At 44.3% G+C, this 16,587-nt stretch overlaps 1 protein-coding gene across 1 annotated transcript in view; it reads left to right on the top strand.

Annotated features, from left to right (window-relative positions):
* Positions 1-16,306, top strand: part of B3glct (beta 3-glucosyltransferase) — an 81,376-nt gene extending 65,070 nt beyond the window's left edge. The window contains exons 11-15 of the mRNA XM_076923849.1: positions 78-191; positions 1,056-1,155; positions 4,885-5,004; positions 8,331-8,475; positions 13,296-16,306. Of these exons, the coding sequence (XP_076779964.1) occupies positions 78-191; positions 1,056-1,155; positions 4,885-5,004; positions 8,331-8,475; positions 13,296-13,463 (647 nt within the window). The 3' untranslated portion in view covers positions 13,464-16,306. The remainder of the gene's footprint in view (positions 1-77; positions 192-1,055; positions 1,156-4,884; positions 5,005-8,330; positions 8,476-13,295) is intronic.
* The last annotated feature ends 281 nt before the right edge of the window (positions 16,307-16,587 follow it).

Below are 16,587 nucleotides of genomic sequence, written 5' to 3'. Positions count from 1 at the left end.
GGGGTCATGCTGCTGATTTGAAATTTTGTTTCTTTTTTTGCCCACGGCTATGATCGTTCCCTTTGTTGTGTGTTCAGTACCCATCGTAAAGAAGACATGGGCGGCACAGGCCAGCCTTATCGAATACTACAGTGACTATGCAGAAACCACCATCCCTACCGTGGATTTGGGAATTCCCAATACAGACAGGGGTGAGTCCTTAATTCTCCCTTGATTCAAAATCCCCATACTGTAAATGCATGAGTCAGGATAAACTGAAATCTAAGTAGTAGGATTTCTTATTTTAGGTTTCTTTTTTCTCTCTCTTCCTCTGAGTATCTTTACCTGTATGTAGATAGATACTGGCTCTCACATGGGACTTGGGGTTACAGACAGATGCTCTGCAATTTAGGAGGGATGGGCTGCACCTCCAGCACGCACAGGTACAAGATAGTTGATTGGCAGGGTTTTCCAGCTCCACACAGTTCCTCGTGGCCGGAATGGGAGGCGCCAAGTTACTTTGTCAGCTTCTCACAACAAGGTTTGCATCCTTCCAAGTCTGTGGTCCAGTTCATTCTTTGAATCTCTCTGAGGGCCCGGCGCATTCTGCAGCCCTCCGATCTCCGACGCACAGTAAGCAGTGTTATAGGTGACCATGTTCTGATAGGATTTGTTGGGAGTCCACCAGGTTGTTTACTAGTGAAAAACATTTTCAGTCTGGTTGGCTTTCGAGAAAGAGTTCGCGCAGCCCAGGCTGGCCTTCAAGCCACTGTGCTGGCCTTGAGTTCATGATCCTCCTACATCCGCCCAAGTGTTGGGCCTGTAGACATCGTCTTACTTACAGTTTCTACTGCTGTGACAAAACACCATGGCCAAAAAGCAACTTAGGGAGGAAAGGGCTTATTTCAGTTTACTCGGGAATAGTGGGAGGTTAGTTTCTAGAACATTTTCCATTATTATTGTGCATGTCAACCTTCAGGCTCTTCTGACACTTTAAGACTGAAAAAAAAAATGAAATGAATGTTATGTGTTTTAGAGCAAATAATACATTGACAGTTTCTCCTCACCTTCCCTAGGTCATTGTGGAAAAACCTTTGCCATTTTGGAAAAATTTTTGAATCACAGCCACGACAGAATCGCATGGTTAGTCATTGTGGATGATGACACATTAATCAGGTAGGTTCCTCTTGTCCTGGGACTGACTGATGACACCTATGTCTGCTTCTGGTGACAACAGAGTGGCAGGGATGGCATAGTCCTAAGATACTGAACATCTGGCAGCACCAAGCAGGTCACCGCCCCGCTGACTGCCTTCTGGCTACACCAAGCCATTGCTTATGAAGGACTGGCTAAAACCTACACAGTTTGTGTTAAAGAGATGGGACTGAGAGTTTCTGGAGACCAAGGCTGTTGTAGAACACAAATAGAAAACAGATAGACAAGCTGGGCGGTGGTGGTGCACACCCTTAATCCCAGCATTCGGGAGGCAGAGGCAGGAGGATTTCTGAGTTCAAGGCCAGCCTCCTCTACAGAGTGAGTTCCAGGACAGCCAGGTCTACACAGAGAAATCCTGTTTCAAACAACAAACAAACAACAACAGACAGGCAGACTTCCAAACCACAACCCTAGTATTAAGTATTCAGAACAGTAGATGCTTCTCCATGCTGCTGGAACAGATCCCACCAAAATGATCAGAGGGAATGACAGTGGACACTCTTTGTGGCTGGGCATAGTATCTGTTCCCACTGGGCAGACTGAAACACCATAACTCAGTGAGTGACATTGTACAGTATTGGTAGTATGACCATTAGTTTCTGTCTGTCTGTCTGTCTGTCTGTCTGTCTGTCTGTCTCTCTCTCTCTCTCTCTCTCTCTCTCTCTCTCTCTATATATATATATATATATATATATGTGTGTGTGTGTGTGTATGTGGTGTATTATTCTATTTTTAAGTAATCATAACTCTGTATCATATCTTCAGAGGGGATGTATGGAAGGTATACTATGTCTGAAATAATCTTATAGACATGAAAACTCTATTATCAGGGATTTAAAAAGCCTTTTGAACAGGATTAACAGCAAATCAGACGTTGCAGAAGAGAAGTTTGGGAATTCAAAGATAAGGTAATAGTTACTAGCCACAGAAAAACACAAGGTCAGGGCAGGAGGTGCTGTAACTGACATTATTACATCAGTTCATAAAATTTAGAATTAGTAGCTCACTTAAATATATTGTTTTAGTGTTTTGATTTCAAGTTATTATAATTGAGGCTACTATATATTTTTAAAGATTCCTTTATCTTATTTTATATATTTTGCTTCTATCTATGTATGTGCACCACGTGGGTGCAGTGATCATGAAGACCAGAAGGGGGCATCAGATCTGGACCTGGAGTTAGAGATGTTCATGAGCTGCTGTGTGGGTGCTGGGAACTGAATCCTGGTCCTCTGTAAGAGCAGCCGGTGCTCTTAGCTGCTGAGAAGTCTCAGTGTAGACATCTTGCTTTCCTTTCTCTTGGTTAAATATGTAGGAGCAGAATGGCTGATGAGAAACCTACTAAGTCAGTGTTAAATCTCCTGAAGCTGAGGACTTTCCTGCCCTTAGGGATGGTTGGGGAAGGATATAGTGTATGCATTTTTAGGAGAATTAGTGTGCGTTTTTTTCAGGAGGATGAGAAAATATCCTTATTATGCATTTATGTTTTTTATATACACGGACGAGAGCCTGTGAATAAGGCTACAGAGTAAATGGGAAAAATTGGTCAATCTGGGGAAAAGGCAGCTGGGCTTTCATCCTGTGTTTGTAACTTTTCTATAATTATAAAATACAATACCATAATAGGCCAGGATACAGCATCCCTTGGCCTTGAAAGGTTGGTGTTCTGCTGGTGAAATCTGCCAGCAATGTCAAGCTGTACACATCCAGCTCGCAGTCCTTGTTAGAGAGCACGGACGTGCTTTTTTTCCCAACATGCCGGAGGCTCAGAAGTGCCTGAAATGGGAACAGATTGTTAAGTGAAATGCTTTTCCTGGGCCAAATCGCCTTAGATGGAGTTGAAATCTATCTGACTCACCCACATTCCTACTCTTTAGTGAATGCAAAGTGGGTGATAATTATCAGACTCCATTTGTGGTCCCTGAGCCTCTCAACAGTTGAAAATGAGATTCACCCATGGTATAAGGAGCCCAGAGGAATCTTAAATTACTTTAACCTTAAAATACTGAATGTTGTAGGTGGAATTGACAATTTCACAATATGTAGGAAGAAGAGAAAAACAAATCTCTCTCCATTTCTTTTAATTTTAAGATTTAAAATTATTTTAAGCCTATGAGTGTTTTGCTTGCATGTATGTATGTGCACCACATGCATGCAGTGCCTGGAGTGGCCAGAAGAGGGCGCTGAATCCCCCTGGAACTGGCGTTAGAGATGGTTGTGAGCCACCTTGTGGGTCCTGGGAATTGAACCAGCTAGTGCTCTGTCCCAATCAACCCCTAGCCCTGCTCTGGTTGGTTGGTTGGTTTGTTTGTTTGTTTGTTTGTTTTTTAAGCTCAAGAAGTAGACTTGTTTTGCCCTAGAAAGTATGGGGGGATTTTGGTCTTTCCACACCGAACTTCAGTTTCCTCAGATCTTCAAGCATGACCCCTCCATCAGCAAATGCAGTCATTCTCTCCATGCAGATGCAGTCCTCAGACCTTGAAGACAGATTCCAAGTTAGGTCCTTAGAATGTTTAACCTCCATGCCAACAACAGCAGAACGCGGCGGAGGGATCGTGTTTTATGCTCACTCAGAAACTGCCAGCCTCGGCAAAGGCCTTGGCCTCTAGACATTCTAAACCTATTCACAGATTTACAACTGGTAACAGGCTGTAAACTGGTGAGGCTCTGGAGCATGCTGGGAGCGGTTGTGGCTGCTTTTCTCTTGTCCTTATACAGTAAAGCTGTCCCCCCAGCTCCCAGCTTCACTCTTCTTTTTTAGGTAGGGGCTAGGAAAGCTGGATCCTTCTGGTATGCTTGCAGGTTTCTTCCATGTCACCTCCACTCTCCCCAGGCAGAGGACAGTGAGTGTCTTGGGACACCTGCTGCTCCCCGTCCATTGGCAGCACCGTGTTCTGCTCAGAGTCCGTGACGCCCACCCATGAGCTCTCAGAGGCTCCTCGAAGCTTAGTCCATTAAGATTTCAACCCAAAGTTATGGGTCATTAAAAAAATATTTGAAGGATCACTGGTCAGTGTTAACAGGGCAAGTTAAGGCTTGTTGGTGGGTGCCCTGGAAATCTCCACTGCCTCTGTAAGGCATCTAAGTGTTACCTTGCGTTTTTTTCTTTTCTCTTCTTCTCCTCCCCCTTCTCAGTCTTCAACCTTTATCTGTCTCTCTTTCTCTCTCCCCTGCTCTCTCCCTTGCCCCACCTCTGTCTCTCTCCTATTTTCCCTCCCTCTCTAGATATGGATGGCCTTACTCTGAGAATTTGTGGGGACACCTTTCTGGATTAGGTCTCTTCCCACCTGCTAGCCCCACCCTGACAAAAGAATACCCCTCCCCCCCCAGTCTACTTATCCTTTGGAAGCTCTTTTGTGTCTAATAAATGATAACACAACCCCAGTCTATTTGAGGAGAGGTGAGGTTTGGGCAACGCTTACTTTGGGAACAACTTAGTAGAGAGAGTTACAGCAATCCAGCCACCTTCAGTCACTCACCTGCCACCTGCTGCCCCTAGGGAGGCCCATCACCCCAGCAGGGCTGAGTTCAAATTGAATGTAGGGCATCTCTGATTTCTCTCTTCTAATATAATGTGTTCATATTTCGAGTTTTTTAAATAATCCATTTATTCTACACTTGAATTTCACCTCTAAATACTTTGTTCAGAAGGCATGTCAGAACTAAACAAGCCTCCTCTTTGCGTCTTAGCATCTCCAGGCTCCGACACCTGCTTAGCTGCTATGACTCCAGCGACCCGGTGTTTCTGGGTGAGCGGTATGGCTATGGCCTGGGCACAGGTGGCTACAGCTATGTCACAGGAGGAGGCGGGTAAGTGAGCGAGCAGAGGGGCTTATGGATGCAGCCATTCTCTTCTCTGTATCTCTATTTATCCCTTAAGGGTTACAAGCTCAGGCACCCCTGCAGGTGCTCACGGCTTTTAGATACAATGTAGCAAGGGCAGGGCTTGCCATCTGTGCCTAAGCTCCTGCAAACCTTAAATCAGTTCCTGATCCTGTCTAATATAGCTTGCGACATAAATGCTATGGAATGTCTCCATCTGAGATGGGCTGATCTCCAGCTGGCCTGGAGCTCCTCCTCCCCCTGCCTCAGAGTGATGCTGGCATTGGGAGGGTGTGCCACCATGCCTAGCTGGAATTAGTTTTGATAGTGTGTCACTTCCCGGGATGATGGAAAGAATACAAACTAAATATTCTTCAACTGTGGTCAGTTGAGTCCAGAAAGAACTACCTGTACTTGGAAAGGTTTTTCTTTCTGCACAGGCAGAAATGGTCTGGGTTCTGAGGTCTGTCTGTTCTGGCACATGGATTCTCTTTAGACGGTGGTTGCTTCTGTTACAGAAAAGTAAACATTACATTTTGGAAACGTGAACAGAACTCGTTGTAAAGATTATTTTATTCTTTGAAGAAATAATACAAAATTTAGGTCAAAGTATGTGTTGATGGAAGAAAATGCTTATGGATTTCAGTTTCAGAAAAAAGCCATTAAGATTTTAAATTATCTGGTGCTTAATAAATCATATTTGATGAAAGAAGAGTATAGAATCTTAGATTAGGCAATTATGTAATATTTGTATAGGATTTATAGGTTTTTAAATAATAGTTAAAAATCAATCATTTTAAATGAAGCACCTGCCTGGACTCTATGGGGAAAGATTTTAATTTGATTTTTTATGGGTAAATCAATTGAGCAGTTAATCTCCTCTGTTATTGCTGCAGCCTTTACTAGTGGGTATTGAGGTGGGTATTAACTGGATATCAGCCATAGACAGTTATGGTCACTGTGTGCCAAGCAGTGTTATATAGTTTATAAGCTTTTGAAGGGTTAGGGTGTTTCATTCCTATTTTATAAAACCGTGGTTTGGAATGGCTGTGTCTTAGTCTGTTTTGCCTGTCACTATAACAAAATGCTTGAGCCTGGGTAATTTTTAATGTGAAGAAGTTTCTTTAGCTGACAGTTTTAGACATCCAAAAACATGACCGTGACTTGTGCTCAGCCTTGGTGGCAGCCTTGGTGACATCACAGGAGGATGACATCAAGGCAGAAGTGACGGCATGAGGGAGAGAGAAACCATGCTAACACAGAAAACAGGAGGGGGCGAGGGACAGCTTTTTCCTTTCTAGTAACCTGGTAGCCAGCAGAAAGGAAGCTTCCTGACAAATACTAACTTGCTTCCTCCGTGTCCCGTGATATCTGGGTTCATAAGGCCCCTGGTGACTTTGGCATGTGCCCTTCAGTCCTTCAGGCCTCATCAGTCTGCGTTCTCATTCTAATGAATCCATGCTGAACTTGTTGCTATTTCCCAGAAACACATTGTTTCTTCTTTTCTCTGAACATGGCCTCTGTTAAGCATTGTTCTCCTTTCCAGCGTTCTGTCTCTCGGTATCCCTGTTGACTTGTGGTAGGTGGCTGTCATTTACTAGACCTGCTTGCCAGCAGTCCCACGCAGCCTCTGCAGTCCAGGTCTGATGCTCTTTTAATGCACTGGCTTGCACAGTACTTTATGCAACCCGTTACCATCTAATTGCCTATTTACTCTGCTGCTTCCCGCTTAACTTATGAATTATTTGTAGGCAGCACCTGTGTCCTGTTTCTCATCACGGCCCCACTTTGTAGCTAAGGGACTCATTGCTTTTCAAGGTATAGAGAGAGGAAGCCAATAAAAAAATATGTAAGCACTGGTGTTTAATTTCCATGTAGCTGACGTGAGTCAATGCAAGGTTGGGTTTTTAGACGTTCCTTCGCTAAGATGCAGAAGTGATCGTCATGAGTTGACCCCTTCAGGAAGCCTTTGATAAAAGGTACAGAAAACATTGTGTACTTTGTCCAGGGAGTTTCAAATGATTTGGCTTAAGAGTCAAGGGTTTATTTTTGTTTGTTTTGTTTTGTTTTTGTTGTTGTTGTTTTTATACGTTGGGTTAGGGGCTGGAGAGGTGGCTCAGTGGTAAAGAGCACTGGCTGCTCTTCCAGAGGACCCAGGTTCAATTCCCACCGCTGCTGCAGAGTCTGGATGCTCAGATACTCCAGTCAAGGCACACCTAGGGACAGCAGGATGTAAGAATATGTGCCTAGCCCCGCCCCCTCCCTCTGCTGCACAGACCAGCAGGGGCAGTAACAAACAGTCCTCCCCTCAGACTTGGGTCCCCTGTTGTCATGTGGATCCAGAACCCAGCTGTCAAGGGAAGCCAAGAAGGTGGTATGAAAGACATGTTGCTATCTGCGATGCTGGGGGGAAGCATAGAAAGACCAGAGTGGGCTGAGACCACACCAGGAAGTACCACACAGCAGGTCAAATGGTGTCATAGTAGTGTCGAAGACGGGTTATGAGCCAGGCTGTGGTGGCCCATGCTTTTAATCCCAGCACTCAGGAGGCAGAGGCTGGTGGATCTCTGAGTTTGAGGCCAGCCTACAGAGTGAGTTCCAGGACAGCCAGGGCTCCACAGACAAACCCTGCCTTAAATGAAACAAACCAGAAAAAGACAGGTCCACCCCTGCATTATTTTCTGTTGCTGTGATTAAACATGACACATGTTTTAACCACGATGCAAAGTAAATTTGGGAGAAAAGGGTTTATTTCATCTGATACCTTGCAGTCCATCATGAAGGCAAGTCAGGGAAGAGATGAAGCAGAGACCATGGAGAAGTGCCATTTACTGGCTTGTTCCCCATGCCTGCCTTCTTATACAACTCAGGACCGCATGTCCAGGGGCGTTACTATCCACAGTGGGCTGGGCCCTCCCATGTCACTTATTAATCGGGAAAATGGCCCATAGACTTGCTTCTGGGCCAAACTAATAGAGGTGTTTTCTCAAGTGAGGTTTCCCCTTTCCAGACGATTCTAGTGTCCTTCCCGATGATTCTAGTGTCAAGTTGATGAAAACTAACACGGGTGACGTTAGACAAATAGCATCACATAGTGTCTGTTTACAGGATATACATACAAAAGTGTCTACTAGGGAGGTAAACGTCTCTTAAGGTGATTTTGCTTTCACAGCATACAAAACTGCCCTCTCCAATAGTCAGTGGAAGCCTTACCGTCAGTATCGTGCTCGGGAGTTCAGCCTCTAACCTGAAGTTCTCCATTAGGTTAAACAGGCTCCATGGCTCTAATCCCTGTTTCTGTCTGCTTCTGCCAGCATGGTCTTCAGCAGGGAAGCCATCCGGAGACTTCTCGTGAGCAACTGCCGGTGTTACAGCAATGACGCTCCAGACGACATGGTCTTGGGCATGTGCTTCAGTGGGTTGGGAATCCCCGTGACACACAGCCCCCTCTTCCATCAGGTGAGAAGCGTCTCTCTTCCTGTCTCAGGTGGGGAGCCCTCCTCACTTGGAGAGTCTATTTTTTTCTCCTCTCATATTTTGGAAATCTTAAGGAAGATGCTGACAGGTTCCATGGGGAATATTGTTTGTTTGTTTATTTTTACACGTGTGAGTGTTTTGTCTGCTTGTATGTATGTGTATCACATGCATGCCTGGTGCCCACAGAGGTCAGAAAACTGGAGTAATGGATGGTTGTGGGCTGCCATGTGGGTACTGGGAACTGAACCTGGGTCCTCTGGAAGAGCAGCCAGTGCTCTAACCACTGGGCCATCTCTCCAGCCTCTCTTTCTGAGCTAGCTAGCTAGCTAGCTTCCTTCCTTCCTTCCTTCCTTCCTTCCTTCCTTCCTTCCTTCCTTCCTTCCTTCCTTCTTTGTCTCTTTCTCAATAAGTAGTAAATCCTAGCAATATAGAAAACTGAGCATGGGAGAATCTCTCTAAAGAAGAACAACTTGAACAAAGCAAAGAACGTATAAGCATTGTCAATAAAGACGGAACTCACGCCTGTGTCCAGGAATGCGCAGGGCGGGGGGGGGGGGAACTAAGAATAGAGCTTTTCTGAGAGGAATCTCATGGGAGCCCTCACTGTGGCCCCTGCTGGAAGGCACATATGCATCCAGGCCTTGAGATGTCTTTCCCTTTTAAGCCTGTGTCTCACGCTATCTTTACGATAGCTCAGAAAGTGAATTACTCTCTGTTCCTGCCTCTCGGACTCTATGTCTCCACATTTCACTCACGGAAAAATAATGCAGGCTGCTTGTGTATAAGGGAAGTAACTTAGGAAGATTAACTAGATTTGTCTCTAGCAGCTCCTTCCTCCTGGGAAGACAGAAAGATAATGTAATCCTGGAGTGAACATCTTTTGAAGATAATTCAGAAACAATTATTTTCAGAGTTATATGTTGTTTCTCATGTTTTAAAAACTCTTGGTTTCTCTGATTCACACAGTAAATCTGAACCCTTCGGGATGTCACAGAGGGTTTAGAGCCTGCGCCCCCCACCTGCCCTGCCATGGCTGGTCTCTTTAGCATAAAAGAGAGTGTGATCAGATTTGAAGAGGACTTGACCTTTGTCATGTCTCAACCCAGATCTCCATGCTGTTTGTGCTGAGAGAATCTGAGACAGGGCACCCAGGCCTCAGATACCCAATATGTAAGAGAGAGAGAGAGAGAGAGAGAGAGAGAGAGAGAGAGAGAGAGAGAGAGAGAGAGAGAGAGAGACAGAGACTCAGAGCATCCTCAGAGGCCGCACTGGCCAGGCTTCCTGTTTCTGTCAGGCTAGGTCACTATAAAATCATAGGCCTAGATCACCTGTTCCAAAATCATATTTCACTAATGGATATGGTAATATGCAATGCTCAGTGAACTCTCTGCATAAAATACAGATATTAAACCCGAAAAGAATTTGTAAAAATAAATAATGGTTCTGGGACTCTGGACATCCAATAAAAACTAATGATAAGCTTAGAAGCATTAATATCCAAAAAATCTCCCTGCTATGTATACTTTTTGAATATGAATAATGGAACACAAGTCCTTCATGCCCAAAGTGTCTGCCATCCTCCCTGTTCTCCTCCCTTTAGCTCGGTTACAGAGAGCATCATTTTTACCTGTGTGTGCCTCAGTAGAATAAATAAAAGCTTTGTTCATAAGAGAGGACTCGGCTTGGGGAAGATGGGATGAAAACATACAAATGTCAGCCCGCATTGCTATTAGTGTTGATATGAAGCAAACAAGAATAGGCCATGTCTCCACTAGATCAGTGTACCCATTGATCAGTGCCTCACCAGGCCATATCTGAGAAGCTTGCCATTTTCTTGGAGAGGACCCAGGTTTGAGTCCCAGTGCCCATATGGTAGCTCACAATCATCTGTAACTCTAGTTGTAAGGATCCAGTGCTTTCTTCTGACCTCCACGGGTACTAGGCGTATATGTGGTCGTTGGAATAGGAATGGCCCCCACGGACTCATGCGTTTGGATGCTTGGCACACAGGGAGGTGTGGCCTTGTTAGAATAGGTGTGGCCTGGTTGGAGGAAGTGTGTTACTGTGGGGATGGGCTTTGAGGTCCTATGTTCAAGCTCCACCCTGGGCAGAAAGACGCTATTCCTAGCTGCCTTTGGATCAAGACGAAGAACTCTCAGCTCCTCCTGCACCATGTCTGCCTGGATGCTGCCATGTTTCCCACCTTAATGATAATGGACAGAACCTCAGAACCTGTAAGCCAGCCCCCATTAGATGTCGTCCTTACAAAAGTTGCCTTGGTCATAGTATCTCTTGACAGCAATAAAACCATAAGACAGATACACATACATGCATGCAGTAAAACACTCATACACATAAAAGAGTCTAAAAATGCGTGTTACGTATCATTTTAATAACTGAGATGATTTTAGTATTACAAGCTAAATAAGTCACAATATAAAACAAATGGCTATATAGATGTATAGGCAACTTAAGGGCACTGATAGAAAGTGGACACTTCGATTAGTGTGAACACGTCGTTTGAACACAAAATGACACAACCATGTCATTTCAGGTCTCATTCTGCCCACGCTTCATTTTCTGAGTTTCAGAGAATGTGAACGGTGGCATTAAATAACATTACACCCTTTGCGTTTTTCTCAGGTTTAGTCTTCTCATTTGTACGGCGGGACTAGAGTTAAACCATTTTTCCCTACAGTGAATTCATGTTTTCTCTTTGAAAGCCTCACCTGGGTATGTTGGGGTGGTGGGCATCCCGAGCCCTGAGAGCACCTCGCCTCAGCTCCTGCACAGCCCACGCCTGGAAGTTTCTCAGGGGAGACCTAGGAAATGAGATTTCTTCCTTTCTTTTTTTTTTTTAAGTTTTATTTTTTTTCCCCAGAAGTTATATCACACACAGCTGACTTAAATGAATCACGGAGGAAACCATTTATGTTTATCACGGAGCGCAAACAGAGTCGGGGACGCCAAGTGTGGAGCACAGGATAGGATGTAAAGCATTTGAGAAATTAATCCAGAGAAATTCAAGGGCAATGAGCATGGAGCTTGAGGGAAAGTAGTTGACAATACATCAACTTTAGGTTTCCACTTTAGGTTCCCGTAGTCACTATCAAATATCAAAGCGGAGTGGTGGCAATATGGATCAATGTTTATCTTGGGCCGGTTGTTATGGTGGGCATTTTAAATCACAGCACTCAGGAAGCAGAGACAGGCAGATCTCAGAATCCAAGGCCATCCTGGTCTACATAGGAAGTTCCAGGCCAGCCTGGGCTATGTAGAGAGATCCTGTCTCAAAAATTGAAACAAAACAAAATGTTATTCTGAGATAATAATTTAAGATTTGCCTTTACTTATTGTGTGGGTGAGTAAGAGGCGCCCCGGTGAGCATGTGACGGTCAGATGTGACTTTGCCGCATGCCACCAGGCTGTGTGCTCTTTGAGGACAAGGGCAGCTTCCTAGATCTATTGTGTCCCTGGAGCCTGACATACACACAAAACATGAGAGAGTAAAGTAGGTTAGTGGTTCAGCGCCTGTGATGCTCCGTGTGCAGAGCCCCGTTCTTTTCTTGGTGGGGGTTGGGAGGCTGTGTTCTCCCTCAGGTAAAGCAGAGGGGATGAAGATGGGTCAGGAAGGAGTCAGAGGCAGCTGAGCCCGGGCCTAAACAGCACCTAATGCCAAAAGGCCTGCAACATGGGGCTGAGAGGAGGGGGAGATGACCTGCCTGGGGCCCCCCACTTCACAAAAGCTTGCTATCTGAACCCACATGTAAACTACAGGCAAGAATTAAGGCCCCTAGCAACTGTTTAAAGCAACATATGGGCCCCAGGGTGAAGCCAGGCCTTCAGGCTTGCCATGGAACACTTTTACCTGCTGAGGCAATCTTTTTTTTTTTTTTAATTGAAAATAGTTGTTTTTATTATACAATATATTCTGAGTACAGTTCACCTCGCCCAATTCCCCCCAGGTTCTCTCCACTTCTCCTCTCCTCACATCCCCACCCCTTTTTTCTCTCATTAGAAAACAAACAGGGATCTAAAACCAAAAGAAATAAGATAAAAAAAGTAAAAATAAGCAAACCAAAATCGGATGGGGTGGGGACCAAATAAAAAGCACAAGAAACACATAATGGTTCACACATTGGGACACACAGAAATCCCATAAAAAACACAAAATAGGGAACAATGTTTAAAAAAAAAAAAAGCCTAGAGAAATCTTTGAGACCAAAAAAAGTAAAGTAAACACACACACACACACACACACACACACACACACACACCCTTTCTAAAAATAGCAGTGAGTTCATTTCGTATCGGCCATCTACTGCTGAGCACAGAGCCTGCCTGCCCTTGGGTATGGTTTGCATACCTAGTGAGACTCCTTTGGAGAAAACCAATTCTTCCATTGCCAGCAGTTATCAATTGGAGATAACTTCTGGGTTAGGGATAGGACCTTGTGTCCACTTCTTCTCTCAGCACTGGGACCCCATCTGGCTTAGACCTGTGCAGGCCCTGCACACGATCCGTGAGTTTATCTAAGTGCGTCAAGTCCTACTGGGTATGTTTCCATGGTGTCTTCATCCCCACAGGCTCTTAAAATCTTTCTTCCCTTTCTGCAGAGCTCTTTGAACCGAGAGGGAGAGATTTGATGGAGGTATCACATTTGGGACTGGGCGTTCCAAGGTCCCTCTGAGTTGTCCAGTTGTGGGTCTCTGTATTTGTTCCCATCAGCAGGAGGAATGACCCGAACATTCTTAATCACCAGGAAACCATAAATAATATCTGTTATCTGTTTTTTTGCGCAGGCTCGGCCAGTAGATTACCCCAAGGACTACCTCTCCCATCAGATTCCAGTATCATTTCACAAACACTGGCACATTGACCCGGTAAAGGTGTATCTCACGTGGCTGGCACCTGGTGAGGAAGACCAAGCCACGCAGGAGACACAGAAGGATCCAAGAGAAGAATTATAGACCAGAGTCTGGGACACACGTACACAACAAGAGATTCACCCTGTCTGTTGAGCTGTGACCCAGCTGCTCGTGTATGCCATATGAAATGGACACTTCCCAGCCCTTACGGAAATATGATATTTTTTTGGATGGGAAACTGGGGAAAATCACTTGTTTTGATTGATGTCATAATTGTAAGACAGCAATTACTGTGCCTATTTTAGCCCCACCACGGGCTGTGACACAACAGCATTTCGACTGTCAGAGGAAATAAATGGTACCTGAAGTCCTTTTCTGTTTTTTTTTTTTTTCCTTCATTGTAACAGGGACTGTAATATAAGAACATGACTGGCTATCATTCCACATAAACATTGAGTCTTTTGATGTGGATATTGCCAAAGGAATGAGCCTTTAAACCACTGGTTTCTCAACCTGTGGGTCTCGACTCCCCTGGGAATGGCAGTGGTCACGTGTCAGTTACCCTGCATATTAGTTATTTACATTGCGATTCATAACTGTAGAAAAATTACAGTTATGAAGTAGCAGGGAAATAGTTTTATGGTTGTGGGTTACCACAACACAAAGGAACTGTATTAAAGGGTTGCTTCATTAGGAAGGCTGAGAACCACAGCTTTAAATGGTCCTATTGTTGACTGGTTCCCAGGCACTCAGTAGGAATGAGGTACTGAGGCTGATTAGTAAAACTTATATTGGTAAAACTCAATATGAACACCCCCCAACTATGCAATCACGGTTGCTCTTTTCCCTATTCAACTGGTAGCACCCCCAAAACAGGACTCAAGGCCATCTGGTGAAGCCTCTGCTCCCTGCCAGTCTCCCCAGAGTCCTCTGGTGTAGAGGGACAGAGTGTCACCGGAAATTAGGATGTTGGGTTCACTGGTCTCTTCTGTGTGAGCAGTGGGGATGGGAGTCTGGAGATGTGAGCTGTCTGGAGCTGGCCTGTTACTCTTGCTTTTCTCTGGGTGTTACATTGTAACTTGCTTCTGGCTCAGGCTAGACTGGCCTCCATCCTGGCAGCGACAGCATGGCCCCTCATGAGTGGACAGCATGGGGCTTGGCAATTTCTCTGGGTTTTTTAAGAATGAAATCTGAACGTGTTTTAAAGCAACCCTCATTTTCTAATCACTCCTTTTATTATGTTGTAATTTAATAATTCAGTAGTAATATAAAAAAGAGTACTGTGTGTTAATGTTCAAAGTAAGATGATGATTTTGTTGATGATTTTGTTATATTAAGGTCTTTGCACATGCTTCATTAACCTTACTTATAAGTTTTCTAAACCCCCATAGCCTTTCAAGCCACATCATCAAAAATACCTGTATTTTTTTAACAATGTATATTATTACTATGTAGCTTACTTTTGACTCATGTCCAAATTCGTGCAATAATATTTATCATCCTTTTTCCAAAGTAACAAGTACCAGGAGTGGTGTGTGGCCTGCTACTTCTAGTCTCTGGTGGAATACAGTCTGTGAAAACTGATTTTGTGGTTCAGCCAGAAACTGGACCGAAGATAGTCAAGTACATGAAAAGGACCATAACGGTTTCTGGGTGTCCTGCTGATGGTTCCAGCATTGCTGCTGATAAAACTGGGTGTGGCCATTGCTATCACAATTCTTGACCTTGCAGTGATACCCCCAGGGGACCTGGCTACTACCCCAGTACAGTACAGGGAATTTCTCAGCCTACCCCCTCCATCTCTGCTCATGATGTGTTACCAGCCAGAGAACAGAGGTAGTTTCATTTGGTAGGACAGAAGCTAGTGCATCTAAACATGAAGAAGGAAGACCTGTTCAACCTTTCTTCTCTGTTAAGACCTGTGCCCTCTTTTCCTTCCTGGATCCCTTGCTGGTATTTCTAGATATTTGTTTAAATATGTTTCCTTTTTGGAACTACAGGAGCCTCACCATGAATACAATGTCTCCAGCTCACTTCTGACCTTGCATTTTATCTATTAGTTGAGCCTAGATGTGGGTGGGGAGGGACATGCAGGACAGGCGCTGAGAAATTGGGAACACTGGCAGAGCAGTAAAACAGTGTAAACTAAGCATCTTAGGAAAAAGCAAAGAGAGTTAAAAAAACAGTTTATAAAGGTATTGTGTTTGATATATAGCAAATGACAGGTTCTATTTGAACACCAACTGAGAATTGATATCTTTAAAAAAAAAAACAATAAAAACAAAAAAACTTAATTTTGAGCCTGGATTTTTCAGGGGACATGCTGTTCTTTTCCCCTTTAAGCAAGGATTTCTTTGCCAGTGGATATTTTTATCCTAAGGATTTAGCACCAAGGATTTAATGTATGGAATTACCTGGTAGGTCATTCTTACTTTTAAGTCATTTCTCATGACCCAGCACATCGCCTGACTGTAGGATTTTTACATCTTACAGCTAAATCAGAAGTCGAGACACAAAAATAACCTTTGTCGAAATGCTCGAAAGCATAATCGCTCAGCAGCCTGAATAACAGACGATGCTACACAGGCCGTGTAGATGCCAGTGTTCTCTGCGTGCCCCGATTGATCGGTGACATTTAGTACGTTGCGTCCATCAGAGTTATTGATGTGTATAGAGAACCTCAGAGATCCACAACACAGTAGACATTTGTAAGAGTATTCGTGGTGCCTCTGTTCGTAAACGTGTCATTTCTGTGGAAGAAAGATCAATCAATGTCTCATTAAGTACACTATAACAGACTTACAAAGGAGCTTTGTTCCTGCCGTCTTTGAATGACAGGCCTGAAAAGGTGCTATTTATTATGTCCCCAAGCCCTCTAAACAAGTCACCTGCAAAATGTGTTCTCCTCCTTTCTATAGAATAAAATAAAGGCTTTGTTTCTGGTATGCTTTGGCCCCTGTTGTCTCTTTAAAGGCATGGATATTTCAAGCAGGGGAGGGGAGAGGAGGGGAAGGGGAGGACCAGGAGTAAGGTACATCAACAAAAAGCTGGCTTCTGATATCATCATCCTGTAGAGGCCTTAGGAGCGCAGTCCTGGTGTCAGGACTAAAGAGGGCTGGGTGAGGTTTGGAGGCTCTTTGCAGAGACGGGTTAGAGAGACAGCCTGTGTGAGAAGAGGGTGAGAACGAAGAGTTGGAAGATTACAGAAGCTGAAATTTAGCCAGTG

Source organism: Arvicanthis niloticus, chromosome 24 (assembly GCF_011762505.2).
Source record: "Arvicanthis niloticus isolate mArvNil1 chromosome 24, mArvNil1.pat.X, whole genome shotgun sequence".
NCBI classification, from domain to species: Eukaryota; Metazoa; Chordata; class Mammalia; order Rodentia; family Muridae; genus Arvicanthis; species Arvicanthis niloticus.
The sequence above is the reverse complement of the archived record's forward strand: the minus strand, read 5'-3'. Positions and strand labels throughout refer to the sequence as shown.